At 39.5% G+C, this 18,834-nt stretch overlaps 1 protein-coding gene across 1 annotated transcript in view; it reads right to left on the bottom strand.

The window, feature by feature from the left end:
- PPARGC1A (PPARG coactivator 1 alpha) overlaps nt 1-18,834 on the bottom strand; it is a 68,883-nt gene that overhangs the window by 5,100 nt on the left and 44,949 nt on the right. The window contains exons 8-12 of the mRNA XM_061993132.1: nt 10,784-11,696; nt 10,117-10,221; nt 9,860-9,980; nt 831-952; nt 324-475 (exon numbers count right to left, since the gene is read on the bottom strand). Coding sequence (XP_061849116.1) covers nt 324-475; nt 831-952; nt 9,860-9,980; nt 10,117-10,221; nt 10,784-11,696 — 1,413 coding nt within the window. The remainder of the gene's footprint in view (nt 1-323; nt 476-830; nt 953-9,859; nt 9,981-10,116; nt 10,222-10,783; nt 11,697-18,834) is intronic.

Raw genomic sequence — 18,834 nt, 5'->3', positions numbered from 1 at the left:
AACAAGTAAACCACATAGGAGGTGATGCTGTCATTTCAATATGGAAATGTATTATTGAATATCAGGCGCTTATGTTTGATAATGATGGAAATGTTCTTTAAAAGAATTTTCACAGTCTGAAATATCTGAAAGAAGCCAGCTCAGAGTAGAGGTTCAGAGTAGTAGACTTTTAAACTTCTTGCAGCAAGAGAAAACCACTTCCTTTAACATCCCCAATCATTTAAATACTATAAGCAGCAAACAAAAAGGTAGCAAACCCTACACTCTCCTGAGTTACAAAGTTCAAGTCATGTACTTTAACTCACACAAAGCAAAATACCTACCTAGGTCTGCATAGTTAGACTTGCAAAATTGCTTGCGTCCACAGAAGTACAGCTCAAAGTCAGGTTCATTTGACCTGCGTAAAGTGTATCCATTTTCAAGAGCAGCAAAGGCGTCACAAGTGTAGCGGTAGGTGATGAAACCATAGCTGTCTCTGCAATTGAAAAATACAGCTGTGAACAAAAGCTGAAAAGAGTTAATGCACATTAGTGTAACCCCTTCCTGAAGACAAGAACTTGCAGGAGACTCGAGCGGTGGAAATGTCAGAAGTGCTGCATCCATTTATCAGCATGATTGTCCTGTCATGCAGCTAAATACTTATTTCTGGGACAGGAAATCTCAACTAGCAAGATTAATAAATAAGGATGAAAGAAAATAAATAAGGTTTTGAACTCAGCATGTCATCTGTCACAGCACTTACATTGGTAACTCCCATACCAGTAATCTTACTGCCATAATTTTTTACATATGGCAGCTCCCAAACAAGAAGTAATCTCAAGAGTTCTTACCCATCATCCCGCAAATTTACTGTGCACTCCTCAATTTCACCAAAAACTTCAAACCGGTCCCTCAGTTCTGTTCGAGTTGTGCCAGGTCTGATTTTACCCAGATAAATCACACGATGTTCTTCCTGTTGAGAAGCAGTAACAGGGAAGGCATATTTTTAACAAATATGTAATAGAGGTGAACCTACATATATATGCATGTAAATACACACACATCAATGTGCAGAGGATGCATAATTATAATAACAATCTCTTATGGAAGACCAACTGCATCTTGCTAGCAGGTGAAATAGTCCTCTCCTGGAATGCATCTAAGGTTTTACATTTGTCAGGTGCTGTGGTCCTGGGAAGTTTCACTGCTTGCTGTCACTGTTCTGCCAAGCGCTGACAGCAGCTCCTTTTGAACCCTACTGCACCTTCTTCACTTCCACCCTTTCTACCACTTCCCCTCCAAGACTATAAATTCTTCCAAACCAGGAGCTGCCTTTCTCTTGCCATCTATACATAGAATCATAGAACGGTACAGGTTGGAAGGGACCTTTAGAGATCACCTAGTCCAATCCCCCCTGCAGAAGCAGGTCCACCTAGATCAGGTCACATAGGAATGCGTCCAGATGTGTTTTGAAGACCTCCAGAGAAGGAGACTCCACACCATCCCTGGGCAGCCTGTGCCAGGGCTCCCTCACTTGAACAGTAGAATAGTTTTTCCTTATGTCTAAATGGAACTTTTTTTGTCCAGCTTCTTTCCATTGTCCCTTGTCCTGTCACTACATGCAATAGAAAAAAGTGAAGCCCCAACCTCCTGACATCCACTGTTTACATATTTGTAAATATTAATAAAGTCCCCCCCCAGTCTCATTCAATCTAGACTAAACAGCCTCAGTTCCCACAGCCTTTCCTCATAAGAAACATGTTCCAGTCCCAATACTGGGCAAAGCCTATCTTAGTTGTGGAGTAGTATGAAGAAACACAGTAATTGCAGAAATGGACTACAGACATAACAAACATAGCATTAGAAACTCAGATGACTCAATAGCTGATTCATCCTGCAATGAGCTGTTCCACCATAACCCATATCTTAAAATAGTGGGAAAAGTGTTAGGAGTCTGAATGTTGACTTTTATTAAAATAAATATTTCTGGAGGGAAGGTAGTACAGTGAAATATATCCTTTGGTCCCCATTACCTTTTGGTTTCTTTGGGAAAAACCCTGATTGATGTCCCTAATTTTTACAGGCTAGCATGACATTTGCATGTTCCTTCGATATTTGGAGCAAAGCATTAGAGATACTTTAAAAACAATTAAGTCGTGGCCATATCCTTCCTTCCCAAGTGGAAATGCTCAGCAGAATGAAAGAAGGATAATCCTATGAGTCACTTTATGAATTTTTGGATGAACACTTTACTGAGAGTAGGGTGATTTAGTGAGCTTCACACAAAGCAAATGACAAAAGGAGGTCTTCAGAACACTGATCTTAAGGTACTCAGGACAAAGAAGCACCAGCTATACACAGCCTTCCTGTGCTCAGCCTTCCTGTCTCAGATTGCCTCTGGCCTGGAGAACCCTAGTACTGTCGGCCCTACTGAACATCCCTCGCACACCCGCACATTTGTCCCATAAATTGAACCACCACCATCACCACATTCTCAGCTGGCGTTAATCTGTCAGTCAGTGGAGTACTGTCAGCTTAAACCATCAGCTTTGGCACCTGAGACTTGTGCAGAATTTAGGTGTCGAATGCTGAAGGAGCTATACTGACTGCTGAGAATTCGTGACTGTCGTAACCTGGAGGTGCCTAAAGGCTACTGACACCTCAGCTGTGTGATGCAAAAGGCTCTAGGGATCTAAATGTAGACTTGCATTCCTCCTCAGAAACGGTCTAGCCTGAAGAGACAGGTATCTTACAGTGTTCCAATTCAGATATAGCATGAAGTGTACCTATTCCATGAGTCCCTACAAAGACATAAGGCATCAGTTATTCTTGCACCATGGACAATAGGATTGAAATCAGATCAAAACACAGGTAGAAACAGAAATTATACTAACGTCTCTTTTTTACTTGTTAGAGCACTCACTTTTGATACAGGGCCCACCAGAACTCTTTGTTATGGGGGCCCAAAATCTTCCTCTGCTTTCAGGAACTGTATAATGCAAAATAAATAACATTCCTGCACTGGGAAGCTGAAACTAATATATCTGCCTCTCAACAGAAATTTTTTCTCACTTGCACACCCAGTCTGCTATTTCACTAACTCTTTTCCTGGGGCTCAGATCCAGTTAATTTAAGCTCCTGAGACATGAAAGTGAGTTTAAAGCTTCAGAAAACTCCTATCAAGAAGCCATACCCAATAAGGTATGGCATAAAAAATGACCACTGGAACCACCTGAGTTCTTTATAGCTCCATGGTCAACCCAGTAGAGTCTTCAGTTGCTCTACCAAAGTATGTATATTATCTCCTTCATCCATGAGATCAGGTAAGTATCTCATTTAGAAGCTTAAAACTACTGCCTCTGTTGATTATATAGGGCACCAAGGTCATTGCCTTGGTACTCCTCTGTAACCCTGCCAGGATAGACATTTTTGTCTTTAAATGCTACACTTTCTAAACTGTGTGGTCCAAAAGCTGCCCTTTCTCTCTGACACAGCAGTGCAATTTGGAGAAAGTAGCATGGTTAAACGAAGGACAAGCATGCTCACGCATGGCCATAAATTTAGGGAAGAGGGGAACATTACAGACAGCTGCTGCTTTTTATCTCTGTCTCTACTGCGTTGCAGTCCAGAGCCCTGACCCTCCTGACAGAGGAGTTTGGGTAGGTCTGAGAACTAGGGACTGTAGAGTGCAAACAACAAAAATCTGCATTTCTTTGATTTCACCCATTCTAATTCTGCTTACTTTCAGTATGGTTGAGTGCCATAAACTTCAAAACCAAGAAAGTCTGCATATGCACAGTAATTACTTTTCCAGACTGTTTTACCAAATCAAGGATTTAACCGTACTGAAACACTTGATAAGAAACAATTCCATTGATACTTGCTATTGAACCTAAATGACTGACCAGATGGAGCAGAACATAACATAGCAGACTGTCTAATATACTTTAGCTGAGATAATACATCTCGACTGAAAAAACATAATGTTTCACTCACTGACATGGAGATTGTTATATTACAGTGTGATGGAAATAGCTATTGTATGCTTTCTCACAAGTTGTGTGCATGCCTGCACAATTTTTCCTTTTTCTATGCCTCTAACAACCTTTATATCTCTAATATCCCTTTAAGACAACTGCAATAAACCAAAATCGACAATTAAAAAAGCGCCTGTTAAACTATCATTAAGGGAATAAGTTAAACCTGCAAAATTAAGGAAATTCAAATTTAAAGCTGAAATGTACCATATGTCCTCCAGTGTGCACATACAAGGAGATGTGTTCAAGTATTTTGTTTGAGCAGAATGCCATGATGGTACAAGATACTGGAGAACATGGGATTTATACAGAATTTTCTTGGTTAACTATGGTTTATTTAAAGTAACCGTGAAGAATGTATTTGTATTCACAGAGACACCTGCCTTTTATTCCCATTAATAATAATAACTACACAAGCCTAACAAGATTACAACACACCTCTAAATGTTAAAGACCTTTATTTTATAATAAGTTACACACGTAAGTCCATATGCGCATATTAAGTGTGTTTTTTACTGCATTTGTTAGAGGAGATGATATACGACTTGGAAACGTAGAGAATGGCTTTGGTTTTCAATTTAATGTGGGCAGAGGGAACTTGCAGGAAACTCCAGAAGATATTGTTCATAATTCCCTCCCAGAAGTGCAGATGATTCATTTTGCAACATAGGCATTAAGTGAAGTTCACTGCAGCACCAGGTGGAAAAAGGAAGAAGAGTCCAGCCAACTCCCTCAGGCCCAACAGGTCTGTCTACTTTTGATTTACCCAAAGCTCCTTCTTCATAATCTTGATCTTTCTTCCTTGTAGTAAAGCCACTTGAATAGCCAGATGTGGCAGAAAATCTAAGACTGAAAAGCAGTATTTCAAGTCTCAAATGAAAATACTAAAGCATTAGAATGTCAAAAGCTGAGAAAACAGGACTAGCGTATATACATCTAAGGGTCAGTAAAGGATCACTCATCCTGCAAAAAGTTCACTGATGCTAAGGATTTGTTTGTCTAGAAAATGCTTCCTCCAAAACTTTATTTTGCTTTCCCTTCCTCACTCTTAATCCTTTATTTCACAGGGAACTAATGCTCAGTCCATTAGATGTACTAGTTTCTACATGTTTTTTTATACTAGGCTTCTTCACCCAAAATTTGTTTGCTTTGCCTGCCCGCTGTGCTGCTAAGCAGGGTCTGTATGAAACAAAGGCAGCCACTCCAGAGGTAAAACTGCAGAGTGCTGCTGCTCTCTTTTCATACCCCTTTTTGTCTACATGTCTGTGGTGCACATCTACTTCTCCAGGAGACAGGTAATGCTTTATGTGAAGCTGAAAGAAGAAATCCAGGGGCATTTTAGAGTTGGGGTCTGCCATAGGCTTGCCAAACGCTGCTGCTTCCTCCAGCACAAGTGGTTGTCTGGGTGCAAGCCACATCCCGGTGTAGCCTTCCATGACAAATGATTTAGAGAAATTGTCTTCCAGTAGGATGCCATGAAGACTTTTATTCTTAAGTGGAATTGCCATTTTGAAAGTGCAGTGGGAATGTCTGGATGGAGTTTCATAAATAGAAATGCTATGGATGGAAAAAGCCATTAACGTCTAAGATTCTGACATCAGAACAATAAGAAAAAATTCTTTAAAGAAGTATGTTCTGTGGGAAAGTATGAATGGCAAAAGGAAGAATCATGAAAACCAGAAAAAAAAAAAAAAAGAAAGAACATCGCACAAAACTGTCAGTTGCTGCTGTGTGGCTAACAGGACTGAAGATTTAGGTAATCTGATATACTTTCAGCAACTCATGCAACAAAGTTAGAGTGCCTGGCCTTGAGGTTATCAAGATGAGCATCAACAAAGGAATTCAAACTAAATATACAGCATACATTGGATTCTTTATTAGTGGAAATGCACTGCATTATAGGCTGATTCTGGTTTTAAGTCTTTAGAGAAGCCAAGTGCTCATTTATGAAACCACCTTTCTCCTGCCTTTGTGTTGAAGATCAATTTACTTTCTTTGAAACCATGTGTTTCTTTCCGCTGTGGTGCACTCACAGAGCATTAACCTTCTAAAGACTGAAAGATCTCTGGGACAGGGATTCTTGGTACAAGTATCATGGAGGCTGTCTGCACTTAGAAATCAAAAGTGATAATGTTAATAGTAATTTTCTACTCAGGTATAAAAGTTGATTTTGTTATACCTCCTGGCAGCAGCCAGCGCACACAGAAAATGAGCTGCAGGGTGGATATAACCGTAAATCAGCATCATGGCAAGAGTAGCAGAGATCCAGAACATCAGGCTGCTCATCAGACAGCCTAACCTCCTAGACCTGGTGCACCACGTCAATGGGGAATCAGAAATTGCTAACTCCAGGACTGAAATATGCTAACTGTATTTCTGATGCTGTGCCTTGGAAAGTATTGGTTGCATGGTCTCATGTAAAAGGCCACATAACTCAGAACTTTCATGGGCTGTATCTGAAGGTAGAAGGTGTCCTCTGTCTTCTCAGCAAACTGCTGTGATCTGCCTTGGTTACAGGTTTGACTTCAGTTTCAACAAAGCTCTAAGTAGTCTGTCCTGTGCTGCAATCATTCCTCAAGTTTCACAATGAATGTGTCTCCACTATGATCTGATTAGCATCATAAAGTTAAGACTTGTTGCAGACCATCCTTATGTCCAATGAGGATCCATTCTGAAACAAAATGAGGACCCACTGAAATAAATCAAGATGAAACTATTCTAACATTTGCTGGGTTAGCAAAGGTGTCACAATTAAAAGTATAAACAAATGAAGGATAAATGATGAAAATACTTTTCTTACTCTCTAAATAGAAAATCTCTTGTGGGCTCAGCCCGTATTTTTCAAATGTGACTGCTCAAAATTAAGACCCCAATCCACAGAAATGGCACAGAATCTCCAGTAACTAGAGAGGGGAAAAGAAGAAAAGGAAGAGTCCTACAGTAGCATTTGAAGTCAAGCCAGGTGGCATACATCTAGACAGGAATTCAGGAATCCATACAGTGAAACGATAGCCCAGACTTCCAGATGATCTGAAGCTACAGTAGTCGAGATGTTGTGTGCAAGACTGAAGGGGCAGACATTCAAACACGCCTCTGCCACACAAAATGAGCAGAGGCTTCTAAAACAAGCCTCCTCAGCATTCATGTCTGCCAAAATTCAAGCTGCCTGCACAATCAAAGGGTAATGCTTCACAAGCAGTTTTGACAGATTACAAATATGTGCATTTTTTTCTCATTTCTTCTTCCTAAGTTTCCCACTCTTCTGGTCATGTGGAGACTAATTCTAGAAGCAATAGTACTTGACAGTCTTAACTTCTGTTCCTTTTCCACTCTGCATCCTTTCTGCAACTCCTGAGATCACAGCATGGTGCTTCTCATGAAGAAAGCCACTTGGCCCGTGTTACACCTGAAGTTTTAGTACTGCCCAGTTTCTGGGTCACTCTTCTAACAGTATCTGCAGGCACGTGGCCATGAATCGGCTTTGGCAGCATGAGAATGGTCTAGAAAGAAAATTAAAAAATTCCCAATGCAGAGTGCAAAGAAATCTAAATTTATGGGACTGCAGAAAGAGTTCAAGGAAAGAGAGAAGAGATTCTTGTGGTGTAACAATAAATGAATTGAGTCTCTCAAGAAAGAATAGAGTAACACAGAGGAGACCCATAAGCCAAAAGGAGTAAGGAAAGGAACAGAGAAAACTAGAAATAGTATAAATTTTATCACTGACTTCTTGGATCAGGGCTTCCCTTCCTCTGCTGTCTTCTAACCTCTACTTATTTGCACAGGGGACAAACTGGCATGATTCAATACACATCTGTAAAGTAAAAGTGTCGATAGACTTTGGATAAAGGTCTTAATAGGATTTCATCTATATCTCCTGCAGCTCTTACACAGGTGACTGGATTTTAAGTTTTTGCAATATTGTATTTACTGATATTTATTTTTTTAGCTCTGATTGATTTATTTTTATTAATAATTTAATTAATTAAGTTAATTATCATGACAATGCTCACTTCAGAAAGAAAATAAATTAAGTCTTGGTTTTGAAACATCTAAAAATGTTATCTTGGGAAGTTCCAATGCAGCATATCTGGAGCTTTTAAAGTTTCTTTTCTTTCCTTTTTCCCTTTGCCTTGGTTAGATACTTGCCAAATATTTGTTTGTTTTAAACTAAATCAAATTCTCTACCTCCTCAGCAGAATTCATGTTTATTTATACCAGTAAGGTACAGTAATTGAGAAGTAGCACAATACACCCATGACTGAGGTCTACTTGTATCTCTAATTTGTGTTAGATCTATGAGTGAACAGACAGCGTAAGTTACGATTGTTGGAAGGTGGTGTTCATCTCTAAGAAGATCGAAGCAAGATATTTTAAAACTAATTGCAACAATTGGCTTAAATATAGCCCTGTCTGAAGCCAAGCAAAATAATTCCACCGCCTTCACCGAGTTTCAGATCAGCACAGCAGAGCATGTTATAGCTCTAAATCTCACGCTTTACAAAATATACCTATCACCCACACCTTGTAGACAGAGCATCTGAAGCAGAGAAAAGTGAAATGATTTGATGAAACTCAGTAAGAACAACAGTAGTAGAGAAAAAAAATCAGAATATAAAAGTGTCTATTCCCTCTCAGAACTTCTCATTGCTATAGACTATACCAGTCTGTCAACACACTCCTAGTTCTATAGGTATTAAAAGAAATGCTGCCAAGTGTGTGACAAGCCACCTTTTACTACAAAGTCCACTAAAAGCACTGCAAAAAGGGCTATTCATTTTGGTGACCCCTGAACAGCACACTGAAGGAAACAAAGACGAAGAGTCCCAGTGTGCACCAGTTCTGCAAGACCTGGAGCACTGCCAGAACAGCAGTGAAGGTAAAACCAAACAAAAAGAGCAGGACGCAGAAAACCAAGTGGAAAATGTTAAGGTGAGACGCCAAATGGTCTTAGCAGCTACAAGGGGAGCCCAGATTTACAGAAGCTCCCAATTTAATTTATCAAAACCATCATGCAGTTGCCAACGGGGAACTAAAAAAAGGCAAAAGCCACCTGTCCATTTAATAGCCATTCTTCTGTCCTACTGCTGTAACAACCAAGGGAGTTGCTCATCTCCACCTGGGTATTTCCTTTGCCTCAGGTATTTCAGTTGTTTCACACAGAACATGGATGAACAAAATAATTAAATAATACATATTCATTATGAAAGTGTGAATGTTAAGCAACATTATTAAACTGCATCATCTCTTCAGACTATATATTTTGCTAAAAATAACCTAAAAATGAACCAAGTCGCAGATAGGAAAAAGCCTCTAAATTAAACTCATGCCTTTGGATCCCAGTTTTGAATTCTATTATCTGTACCCTCTGTAGAGACAATTACAACAATTATGAAAGTCCAGCGATTGGTATGTAACCTGACTTCTTACATTGCTTATGTAAAAACCCAGAAATATAGAAAATAGACTTTGATTATTGGCACTCTAAAAGGTGTGATACAGTATGAAATGCAAGTTCACTGACAGATCTGTACAAGAAATACAAGACTGGTTTCCTTTTAATTGTCTATTGTCTGGGATGAAATCTTATTCTAGTAAGCCCATTGTATCTGTTAAATGTGGAAAAACTTGCAATTTATAGAACCTGAAATAACATTGTACATTCAAAACACAATTTTTTATTAGAATACATATTTGCTTAAAATTCTAAACACATATCAGCATATTTTTGTGTTTCGTTTTTTCTCTTATATAAAGGAAAGAAAAAATCTGAGTTCTAGCTTCAGAAATCTATGAAAAGTAACAGAAATCTATTTCAAAATGAAAGTTATCTTCACAGTGCTTACAATTGCTTTCTGCCTTTGTCTCTCCCTTTGTTTGGCCCTTTCAGATTCCCGTTTTTCATACTCTTTGCGGTATTCTTCCCTCTTCAGCCTTTCATGCTGATATTCCTCATAGTTGTCATATCTAGGAAACATAACTTAGTCATTAAATCAAGCACCTGCATTTGTGAATGCAAAATTAGTAATTCAATTTCTGGAATGCTTCACTATCTCTTGAGAACCAGCTGCAAAGCAAACCAAATGTAGGCAAAATGCACTACCTGGGTCTGCGACTGCACGGTGATCTGGATCGCGATCTTGCACCTAAGGGAGAACTTCTGTATGCTCGGTGTCTACAGTGGCTGGACTCATAATAGCAACAAGATCTGCAGGAAGAAACACATTCACCTCTGTCACTCAGTTTGACTCTACTGACACCATTTTCTACCCCTTCCCTCAACTTACAATTTCTTCTAAGCTACCAGTGAGATTTTCCAGTGACACTTTGCGATCTCCTCGTCAATGAAGGGGCCTCAAGTGATTTCCCCCCCGGCCCTTCTGTAATGTTCTTTATTGAGGCTAATACAGAGCAGACAGTCAGCTACTGTCAACTTCATCTGATAGGGACCTCAGCTAGATTGGCACCGGGCAGCTTGTAGATAATGGGAAAGGTTAGTGTGTACATCTCTCACCAATTGCTCTGCCGCTGACCTGACTGGCTCCACTCAGGAAGTGTAAACTTGGTCAATTTAAAGGATAATGGCAACAAGTGTTTCTGTAGCACCCCCGTGACCTTTGGAATTAATCAGCTCAGGGGCAAAGGAACGAATTGCACCGGATGAAGTTGTTTTTTGGTTTTTTTCTTTCTTTCCTTTAAGGTTCTTTATGTTTTTGCCATTTTCATTCTTATGAACTGTGAAGATGATGCATGAATTTGCTGTACTGTACCTTGAAGAGGATCTACTACAGGGTGACCTTGATCTCGATCGGGAATATGGAGAACGGGAACAAGACCTGCGTTGAGGAAAGGACCTTGATCTAGAGCGTGTCCTTTGGGATCTTTGAGAAAATAAGGATTTGGGTGGAGACACAGAATCTCTGCATGGAGAGTTAAAAGAAGAGCAAGAAGGCGATACATCAAATAATGAATAGGCTTGTGTCCCATCCCAAGGGTAGCATAGTTTATCACTTTCATCTTCACTGTCATCAAAGAGACCATCCATCGCTAGTCCGGAATTTATAAACATAGGTAGTTTGGAGAATTGTTCATTACTGTAATCACTGTCCCTTAGTTCTCTTGTCTGATCTGCTTCTTCATCAAAAACAGCTTGGCTTGGGTGACCAAAATGCTTGTTCAGTTCAGCTCGAATTTCCTGGTCTTGGAGCTGTTTCCTGTTATTAACATGGGATCCCTGCTTACTTGTCTGTAAAGTCTCTTTCTTGAAATACTGGTCTTGTTCTAAGGAAGAACAAACCTGACACTGCCACCCAGGTGAAGAATCCTTAAATTCTAGTTGTCTGGAGTCCTGAAGTTCCTGGGATATCTTAATGTGTATTTCCGATTTTGAATTCACAGATTGACAGTAGTCATGGTCACCAAACAGCCGCAAACTGGGCCGTTTTGTCTTTCTCTCCTCATGTCCACTGGACAGTACTGTAGTCTTGCTAAGCTGTGCATACAGCTCAGACTGTTCTGGACCCTTCTTGATTGGGTTATTTTCTTGAGAACCGGAAGACTCACTATAACGGGGCTTTTTTGAAGGTGGTACAACAGTCTTGCATGATGACTTCGGCTTAGGTGAAGTCCTAAAAGGATTATCCTGGTTGGCTTTATGAGGAGGGGTCGTAGGTGGAGTTAGGCCTAAGGGGAAAAAAAAAAGAGGAATGGTCTATTTTTAAGCACACATGCAACACTTCTAAAGGCAGTTCACATGCTGCTTTAAAACCAGTACAAAGAAAGATCCATTTTATGTCACTTTAACAACGCTAACACTGGGAGTGAGTATTTAGGGTGTGAGACACCAAAGGTCTGCTAACAACAATAGCAACAGTACTAATTGCCATTAATCTTTAGCACCATTTCTGCCCCTCCCCTTCCTCCACCTCTCTCTCTGTAGATTTTGCTAGAAAAGATCAAAAGATAAAAACCAAAGGGTTTTTTTGTTAAAAATCAAACAGTTTTAGATATAAAAATCAAAAGTCAAAAGACTAGCACTGTCAAAACCCTAAAGAAATTAGCAGACAAAAACTTCAAAAAAAATAAGTCCCCCCCAAAAAAACCAAGCGCTACCAAAGGAACCTGGATAGGACGCAGAACTTGAATGCAAGAAAGTACAGCAGTTCTACAACTCAGCTGCAATGACTCTTTGTCTCTACAGCTCATTAACTTAGTAAACCATTGCTAATATATGTATAATACATTCTTGTAAGCATAATTATACACACTTTGCCTGAAACGTGTTTGTGCAACTGAAAACCAAGTGAGCTATAGGACAACGGCAACTGTAACAAACCACTGCATTTTGAACTAAATATTTGGTGAGACTCATAAACCAGGGAGTCAGAACAAAACAGACAAGTACTCAGAGACTAAAGATACCACTAACTACCCCGATTGTTCACATAACTGTAATAGATTATATTACTAAGGTGATACAAAATTGCAAGGAGGACTACAGTCCATCCCAGTAAAACCTGGGAACCAAAGCAGCATCATCCAACTACTTTTATAAGGTAGATTACGGCTGTCAATATTTTCTGATAGAAATTACGGAATTTCTTCATATTTTTATGAAAAGATAACCCAGGAGTCACAGCAAACTGTAGTCACTGTTCAGGAAATAATTACTCTTCAGGCAGTTACTTAGTATGTTATATTTGAAAACTTTGCTTCTGTCCAACAGATCCTACTGGAACTTAAAAGTATATATGCTTAAAATTAAACAAACTAGAATGAGATTAGAAAGTTCTCCTAGATAATCCAGACCATCCTTAAGCACTCCAGAGGCTGAAGCTGCCCAAGATTTCTTTTTCTATCACAAGCAATGAGCCTTCCATTACTTACTTAGCAAGAATGAAAAGACAGGGCAGACACATTTACAGGAAATATGTACTTTAAACATGGCTATAGAGTTTTGGTTTGTATTTTTAACCCTGCAACAAAGCTTAGCAGATCAATGCAAATGGAACATGTTTTATAGTGTTTTGCTGTAAGGAAGGAAAAGCGTCCATCAATGCACAGTGCTCTCTAAGGAGCATAAATGGAGACTGGGAGTCCCACTGCATTAGCTGCAATGAATTTGTTCCAGAAAAAAGGAAGAGAGGAGTATCAAGGCATGAATACTTGATGTGAGAGAGAAGCCTGGTTTTGTCTGAATGTTTGGAAAAAACAGTTATGAGCTACTCATGGCTATGTAAATACTTTGTCTAGTGCTACAAGGAAGTCAGGGAAACTGAGGAAAAGGTAATAACAAGACAGGCTGGAGGGTTGGGCAAGGAGAAATCTGTTGAAATTCAACAAGGGCAAGTGTAGAGTCTTACATCTGGGAAAGAATAACCTCATGTACCAGTACAGGTTGGCAAATGAACTCTTACAGAGTAGTGGAAGGGGAAAGGGACCTGGGAGTGTTGGTGGACAGCAGGATGAGCATGGGTCAGCAACATGCCCTCATGGCCAAGAAGGCCAAGGGCATCCTGGGGTGTATTAGAAGGGCTATGGGCAGTAGGTTGAGAGAGGTTCTCCTCTTCTACTCTGCCACTGTGAGACCACATCTGAAATATTGTGTACAGTTCTGGGCCCCTCAGTTCAAGAAGGACAGGGAGCTGCTGGAGAGAGTTCAGTGCAGGGCCAGAGAGATGGTGAAGGGAGTGGAGCATCTCCCTTATGATGAAAGGCTGAGGGAGCTGGGGCTCTTTAGCTTGGAGGAGACTGAGGGGTGACATCATTCATGTTTACAAATATGTAAAGGGTGTCAGGAGAATGGAGTCAGGCTCTTCTCAAAGATGTCCAATGACAGGACAAAGGGCAATGGGTATACGCTGGAACACAAGAGGTTCCAAAGAAATACAAGGAAGAATTTCTTCACTGTGAGGGTAACGGAGCACTGCACAGGTTGCCCAGATGGGTTGCTGAGTCTCCTTCTCTGAGGACATTCAAAACCCACCTGGACAAGTTCCTATGTAACCTACTCTAAGCGGTCCTTCTCTGGCAGGAGGATTGGACTAGATGATCTTTTGAGGACTCTTCCAATCCTTAAGATTCTGTGAACACCCAAAGTTTTAGCTATCTCAAATTTAATAACACAAAAGTTTTGTGCAAAGACATCACTATTAAACTACTAAACTATTTCCTTTGAGTCCTAAGTTTTTTTCTGAAAATTTTCCTGAAAATTCACTTTAGTTCACAGTATGCATTTCACAACTTATCCACCACATCACTAACAAAGATTTTTGATTACCAAATAATTTTTTTAATAAAATGAAGACAATAGTGCTCTTCAAAATTCTGCAATAATAATTTCTGGGTTAAAACTTCAGGCTTAGATTCAACAGAGATTTGAGTAAGCAAAGACTTTGCTAGATAAAAAATTTGGAACTGTCACTTTTACTCATGAAATTGTACAGCCCATGAGAAGTTCTGAGGTCACTTACTGACTTTTCGGATGTAGTTTTAAAGAAAGTATGAAGTAGAAATACAACCACTCCACAATGAACATGCATATTTAAGAATTTCGGGCAAAGAAACTCCAGAGATAATCCAATATTCAATATAAAATATTGCGTCTGTTTCCACCTCTTGAAAGTCAGCCCCAGCAGGAAGCAAGCTAAACACAGAGCACAATTATTTCCAGAAGCACTACAAGGAGTCCAACAATCTTTAGAGGAGAAGGGAAAAAAACTCCCTCCTACCAAAAAACCTCTCACAAAAGTACAGACTGAGCTAAATTTACTGGCACTTCTCTTGCTGGCAGAACTGTGCTGGGGACAGCCTAAGAAAGGGCTTCCTCATGGCATTTTGGCTTTTTTCCTGGTTTTCAGCAGAAGCAGGAAGTGCAGAGGCAAGTAGAAACAGATAAAAGTTGGAAAATGTTCATTTAACTTTTGAACAAACAGGAGTGAAGTTTTGAATTCATGTCACTGCTACTGAGTCTACCTTCAGATTGTCCCATGACCAGTCTCCACACTGAACTCGGAGAAAACCCGTTGGTTGCACATTTGCTCATCTTCACATGCCAGAGTCGTGATCCCACATCAACAGCATTACAATATTCTATAGCTGCTGGATTATCTCATACGCACTGATTTCCACGCCAACGTGTACATTTTAGTGTTGACAGTACAAGGTATATTCTTTGCTCTCTCTTGAACTTAGCAGGTTTTGACAGATTTATGGAAGGACAGATGGCCATTATGGGCTGAAGGCTGACAAGAGGCAGTTCAGAGCATTGTTAACACACTTGCAGAAACTCTCAGCAGTGCAGCGCTGTGCAGAATGTAATTCAGACTATAGCTTTTTTATTGCTGCCTATTTTCTTTTGTCAAAAGAGCCTGCTGTGCACAGCAACAAATGGCTGCCATTACCCAGAATGTAATGGGTGTCAGACAAATCACGTAACACAAACAATCAAGAGTATGTAGGTCATATTTCAACAGAGCACAACCTTAGCAATATTTATGATTACTGCATTGAAATGTGCTCTATAATAAACAAGTACCTCTACATCACTCACACTTATGTACTTCTGCACTGCAAATCTGTTAGAAGTGGTACATACTCTACAATCATCCTCCTTAAACAGTGTTTTTTCTTTTTAAAGTGAAAGGCAAGTATTTTTTCATGGCATGCTATAAAGCCATTTTCTTTGTAGGGACTTTTCTTTAATTGGATGACTTCGGTAAATGGTACGTTTGCACTTTGCCTTGCTCTGTCTGTAGACTACGGACTCACTCAGTGATCTTGTGCTTGAAAATAGCATACATCTATTTTTCAGCACTACAGCTGGAGCAGCACCATTGTCCCTGTGTCTGGGCAACAAAAGGTGTTTGCATCTGTGCTGATTCTGCTGCCCTGGTTGAGCAAATTCTTTCAATAAAGTCTCTGGGAGAGTGAAACTACTTTTGATACACTCCAAACTCCACTTAAAAAAACCCAAAACACCTTAGCAACTCATTTAGCTCAGCTAGGCTGGCAAGCAGAAATTAGAGTGCCTTTGCATTAAATGTGACATCTTGACTTTTTAGGAGTGATTTGCAGAGCAGTTTTACATAGACACCAATTTTTCTAAAACTCCACTGTAACTGTTACCATTTAAACCTTCAATGATGTTTGTTGTGCTTTAAGGGGGGAGAGAATTAGTGTCTTTTAAGGAATGCAGCCCTGGAACCCTTCTACATGTGCACTGGGCTTTTGAGAGGCATTGAAAATGAATTCTTTTATACCTTTTAAGTTTGGAAACAGATTGTCAAGGGAAACATTATTTAAGGTCACTTAAAATACTGAACACAAAGTAACAGCTCAATTCACTAAAAGAATCAGAAGAGCTTTTCTGTGGCACAGGATTGAAAGAGCCAGGAAAAATATAGTGAAATTAGGTAGCCATCATACAATAAAAAACTACATTATTGTTGAGTATTCAGTTTAACTCTGTCATCAGTGCTGCAGAGAATAAACACAGGTGCCTGAAAATATCAAATATTTTACTAGATTTTATTCCCTCTGGACAACTCTCTGCATCTCACATCTCATGTTATCAGAAGTCATTCTGGGGTCAAACAAGTTCTTACATGATGGATTTTAAGTATTTATTCTGACAACTGAGAGATCAGTCAAGATCTAGATGTGGGCAAACAGCAGTGTATAAGTACCCCCAAGGATGCTCATGAATCCCAAACCACTATTCAAGCTGGTTGTGTTCATACAGCCTTTTCTGTTGTCTTTTTTATGAAATCAAATTCTGAACACAAGAAAGTCTGGTCAGGAGTTTTATGCTAAAGTAAATTACAGGGATATGCATGCAATTGAAAAACTTTTCACCAAATGACTTGTAGATAAGAGGGTGCAAATAGCCTTCCAGTTACTTATTGAGCCTTAAGCGTGTAAACTCGCCTCATGCACATAGATGATGGCTTTGAGTATTTTGGAGTGAAGGTTTAGTAAGGCACTAAGAGAACAGTGAGAGCTGAATTTCAAACATTTAGGAGTCACACTCTCTAACTTCTGACATTTAGAAGTTCAACACAAAGTTTAAGACAGTCATTGGGGAGCACGCAACTACCAAGAGCAACCTCCAGAGAGTGAGTCATCTTCCTAGTCCCTATGCCTGCAGGTGCACCCTCAACTTGACAGAGGAAAGATGTCTGCCAGTGACACAGAATCGTTCCATGTTCCTGGAAGAATTTAGAGAGATTCCAGACCCTGGCTTCTTAGCAAGGTGATGGCAATGCAGCTAACTGTAGGAACAAAGGGAAAAGCACTTCTTGCAAGCCTCTTACTCAGAATGAACCTTGCCTTAAACAGAATTTTCATCCACTACATTATCATCACCAAAGACTCCCTCCATTTAATGATATTCTGGCCTATTTTCCTTGAATAGCACTTGAAATCAGTTGCAGGAGTTGGGATTTGAGCTAGCAATGGACTTATACCAGTTATTTAAAGTGCAAAGAATTCTTATGTGTGTCCTGAAAACACTTTAAAAAAAGGTTTGTTCCTTTCAATTTGACAAATCAATCTTTCAGAAGTTTTAGTGAGGACAGTTACATTCTTGACTACTAACAAATCTGTTTGTAAAGCAAGATATAGCATCGGCAGGAGAATGGTTTCAGTTTGACTTTAGATACATGAATCCAAAATGTGTCTGTGATGAAGACTGATGGCCCATGTGGGAAATGCTTTTATTTATTTATTTTTCTACTCTATAGTTAATTCATCAGTGAGGGAACCAATGTTGCCTTCAGCAGAGAGATCAAGGAAGTTGCTATTTATATTGAAATACTTTGTGCTTCGATAGTGCAAGCAGCACTGCTAATGGTCTTTTCAATTCTGCAGTGAGATCAAGGCAACTCCTATTTAAATTATAATAAATAGCGCTTTTACAGTGCAAGCTGCCCTACATAAGGACAATGACCAATACAGTTATCTGGATATAATTTGGAGTTCCCAGGGTCTCACTAAAGAACTCCAAGGTATTTTTAATAACTATTGCCAGTATTTTTTTTTTACTGATCGCTTTTTCTTTTTCTGAAGTGGGTCCCAATTCTGCCATGACTTACTCACACAACACTGTAAGTTCTTCAGTACTCGAGGTTGTTCCTTTTATGTACTTGTCTGCTTCCAGCACAAGCAGACTCATGACACAAGACATTACTGTAATACAAATAAGTTAAAAAGACATTCACAACCACTCATCTTTTTATAAATTTAGATATATATATGAATATAAAAATAAAATTATGTGTACGTGAAGACAGGGATTAATACAGCTACCAAGTGATGAAATAGAATCTCCTGAAACCTCCTCACCAGGATTGATGAAAACCAGAGCAAGAGCAAGATGAATTCCAAGAGCCACCATCATGCATGCTGCTTGGTAACACTGCTCCATCTCCCTGGCCACACATACTCCACTAACTCCCTGATTATAATTTAATTTCTAGATAGACTCCACTTACTTCCAGGGGGAAAAAAAAAATCTTTATGTTTACATAGTACAACATTCCTGTTCATGTGTTCATTCAGTTGTGCTGTTTCAAAATTTGTGATGCATTTCTTTAATGCACTAGTGGTCCTGGTTATATTAAGACAACTAAAGACTTGTTTTGTTTCCTCTGTACATGCCTAATGGGAACAGAATGAATTTGGTAACACCAAGACCACTCCCATTATGGAGACAATACTAGAATACTATCATAGAATCATAGAATGGTAGGGGTTGGAAGGGACCTTTAGAGATCATCTAGTCCAACCCCCCTGCAGAAGCAGGTTCACCTAGATCAGGTTG

This window comes from Colius striatus, chromosome 3 (assembly GCF_028858725.1).
Source record: "Colius striatus isolate bColStr4 chromosome 3, bColStr4.1.hap1, whole genome shotgun sequence".
In the NCBI taxonomy this organism is placed as follows: Eukaryota; Metazoa; Chordata; class Aves; order Coliiformes; family Coliidae; genus Colius; species Colius striatus.
Note: the sequence above shows the minus strand (reverse complement) of the source record. Positions and strands in the feature narration are given on the sequence as shown.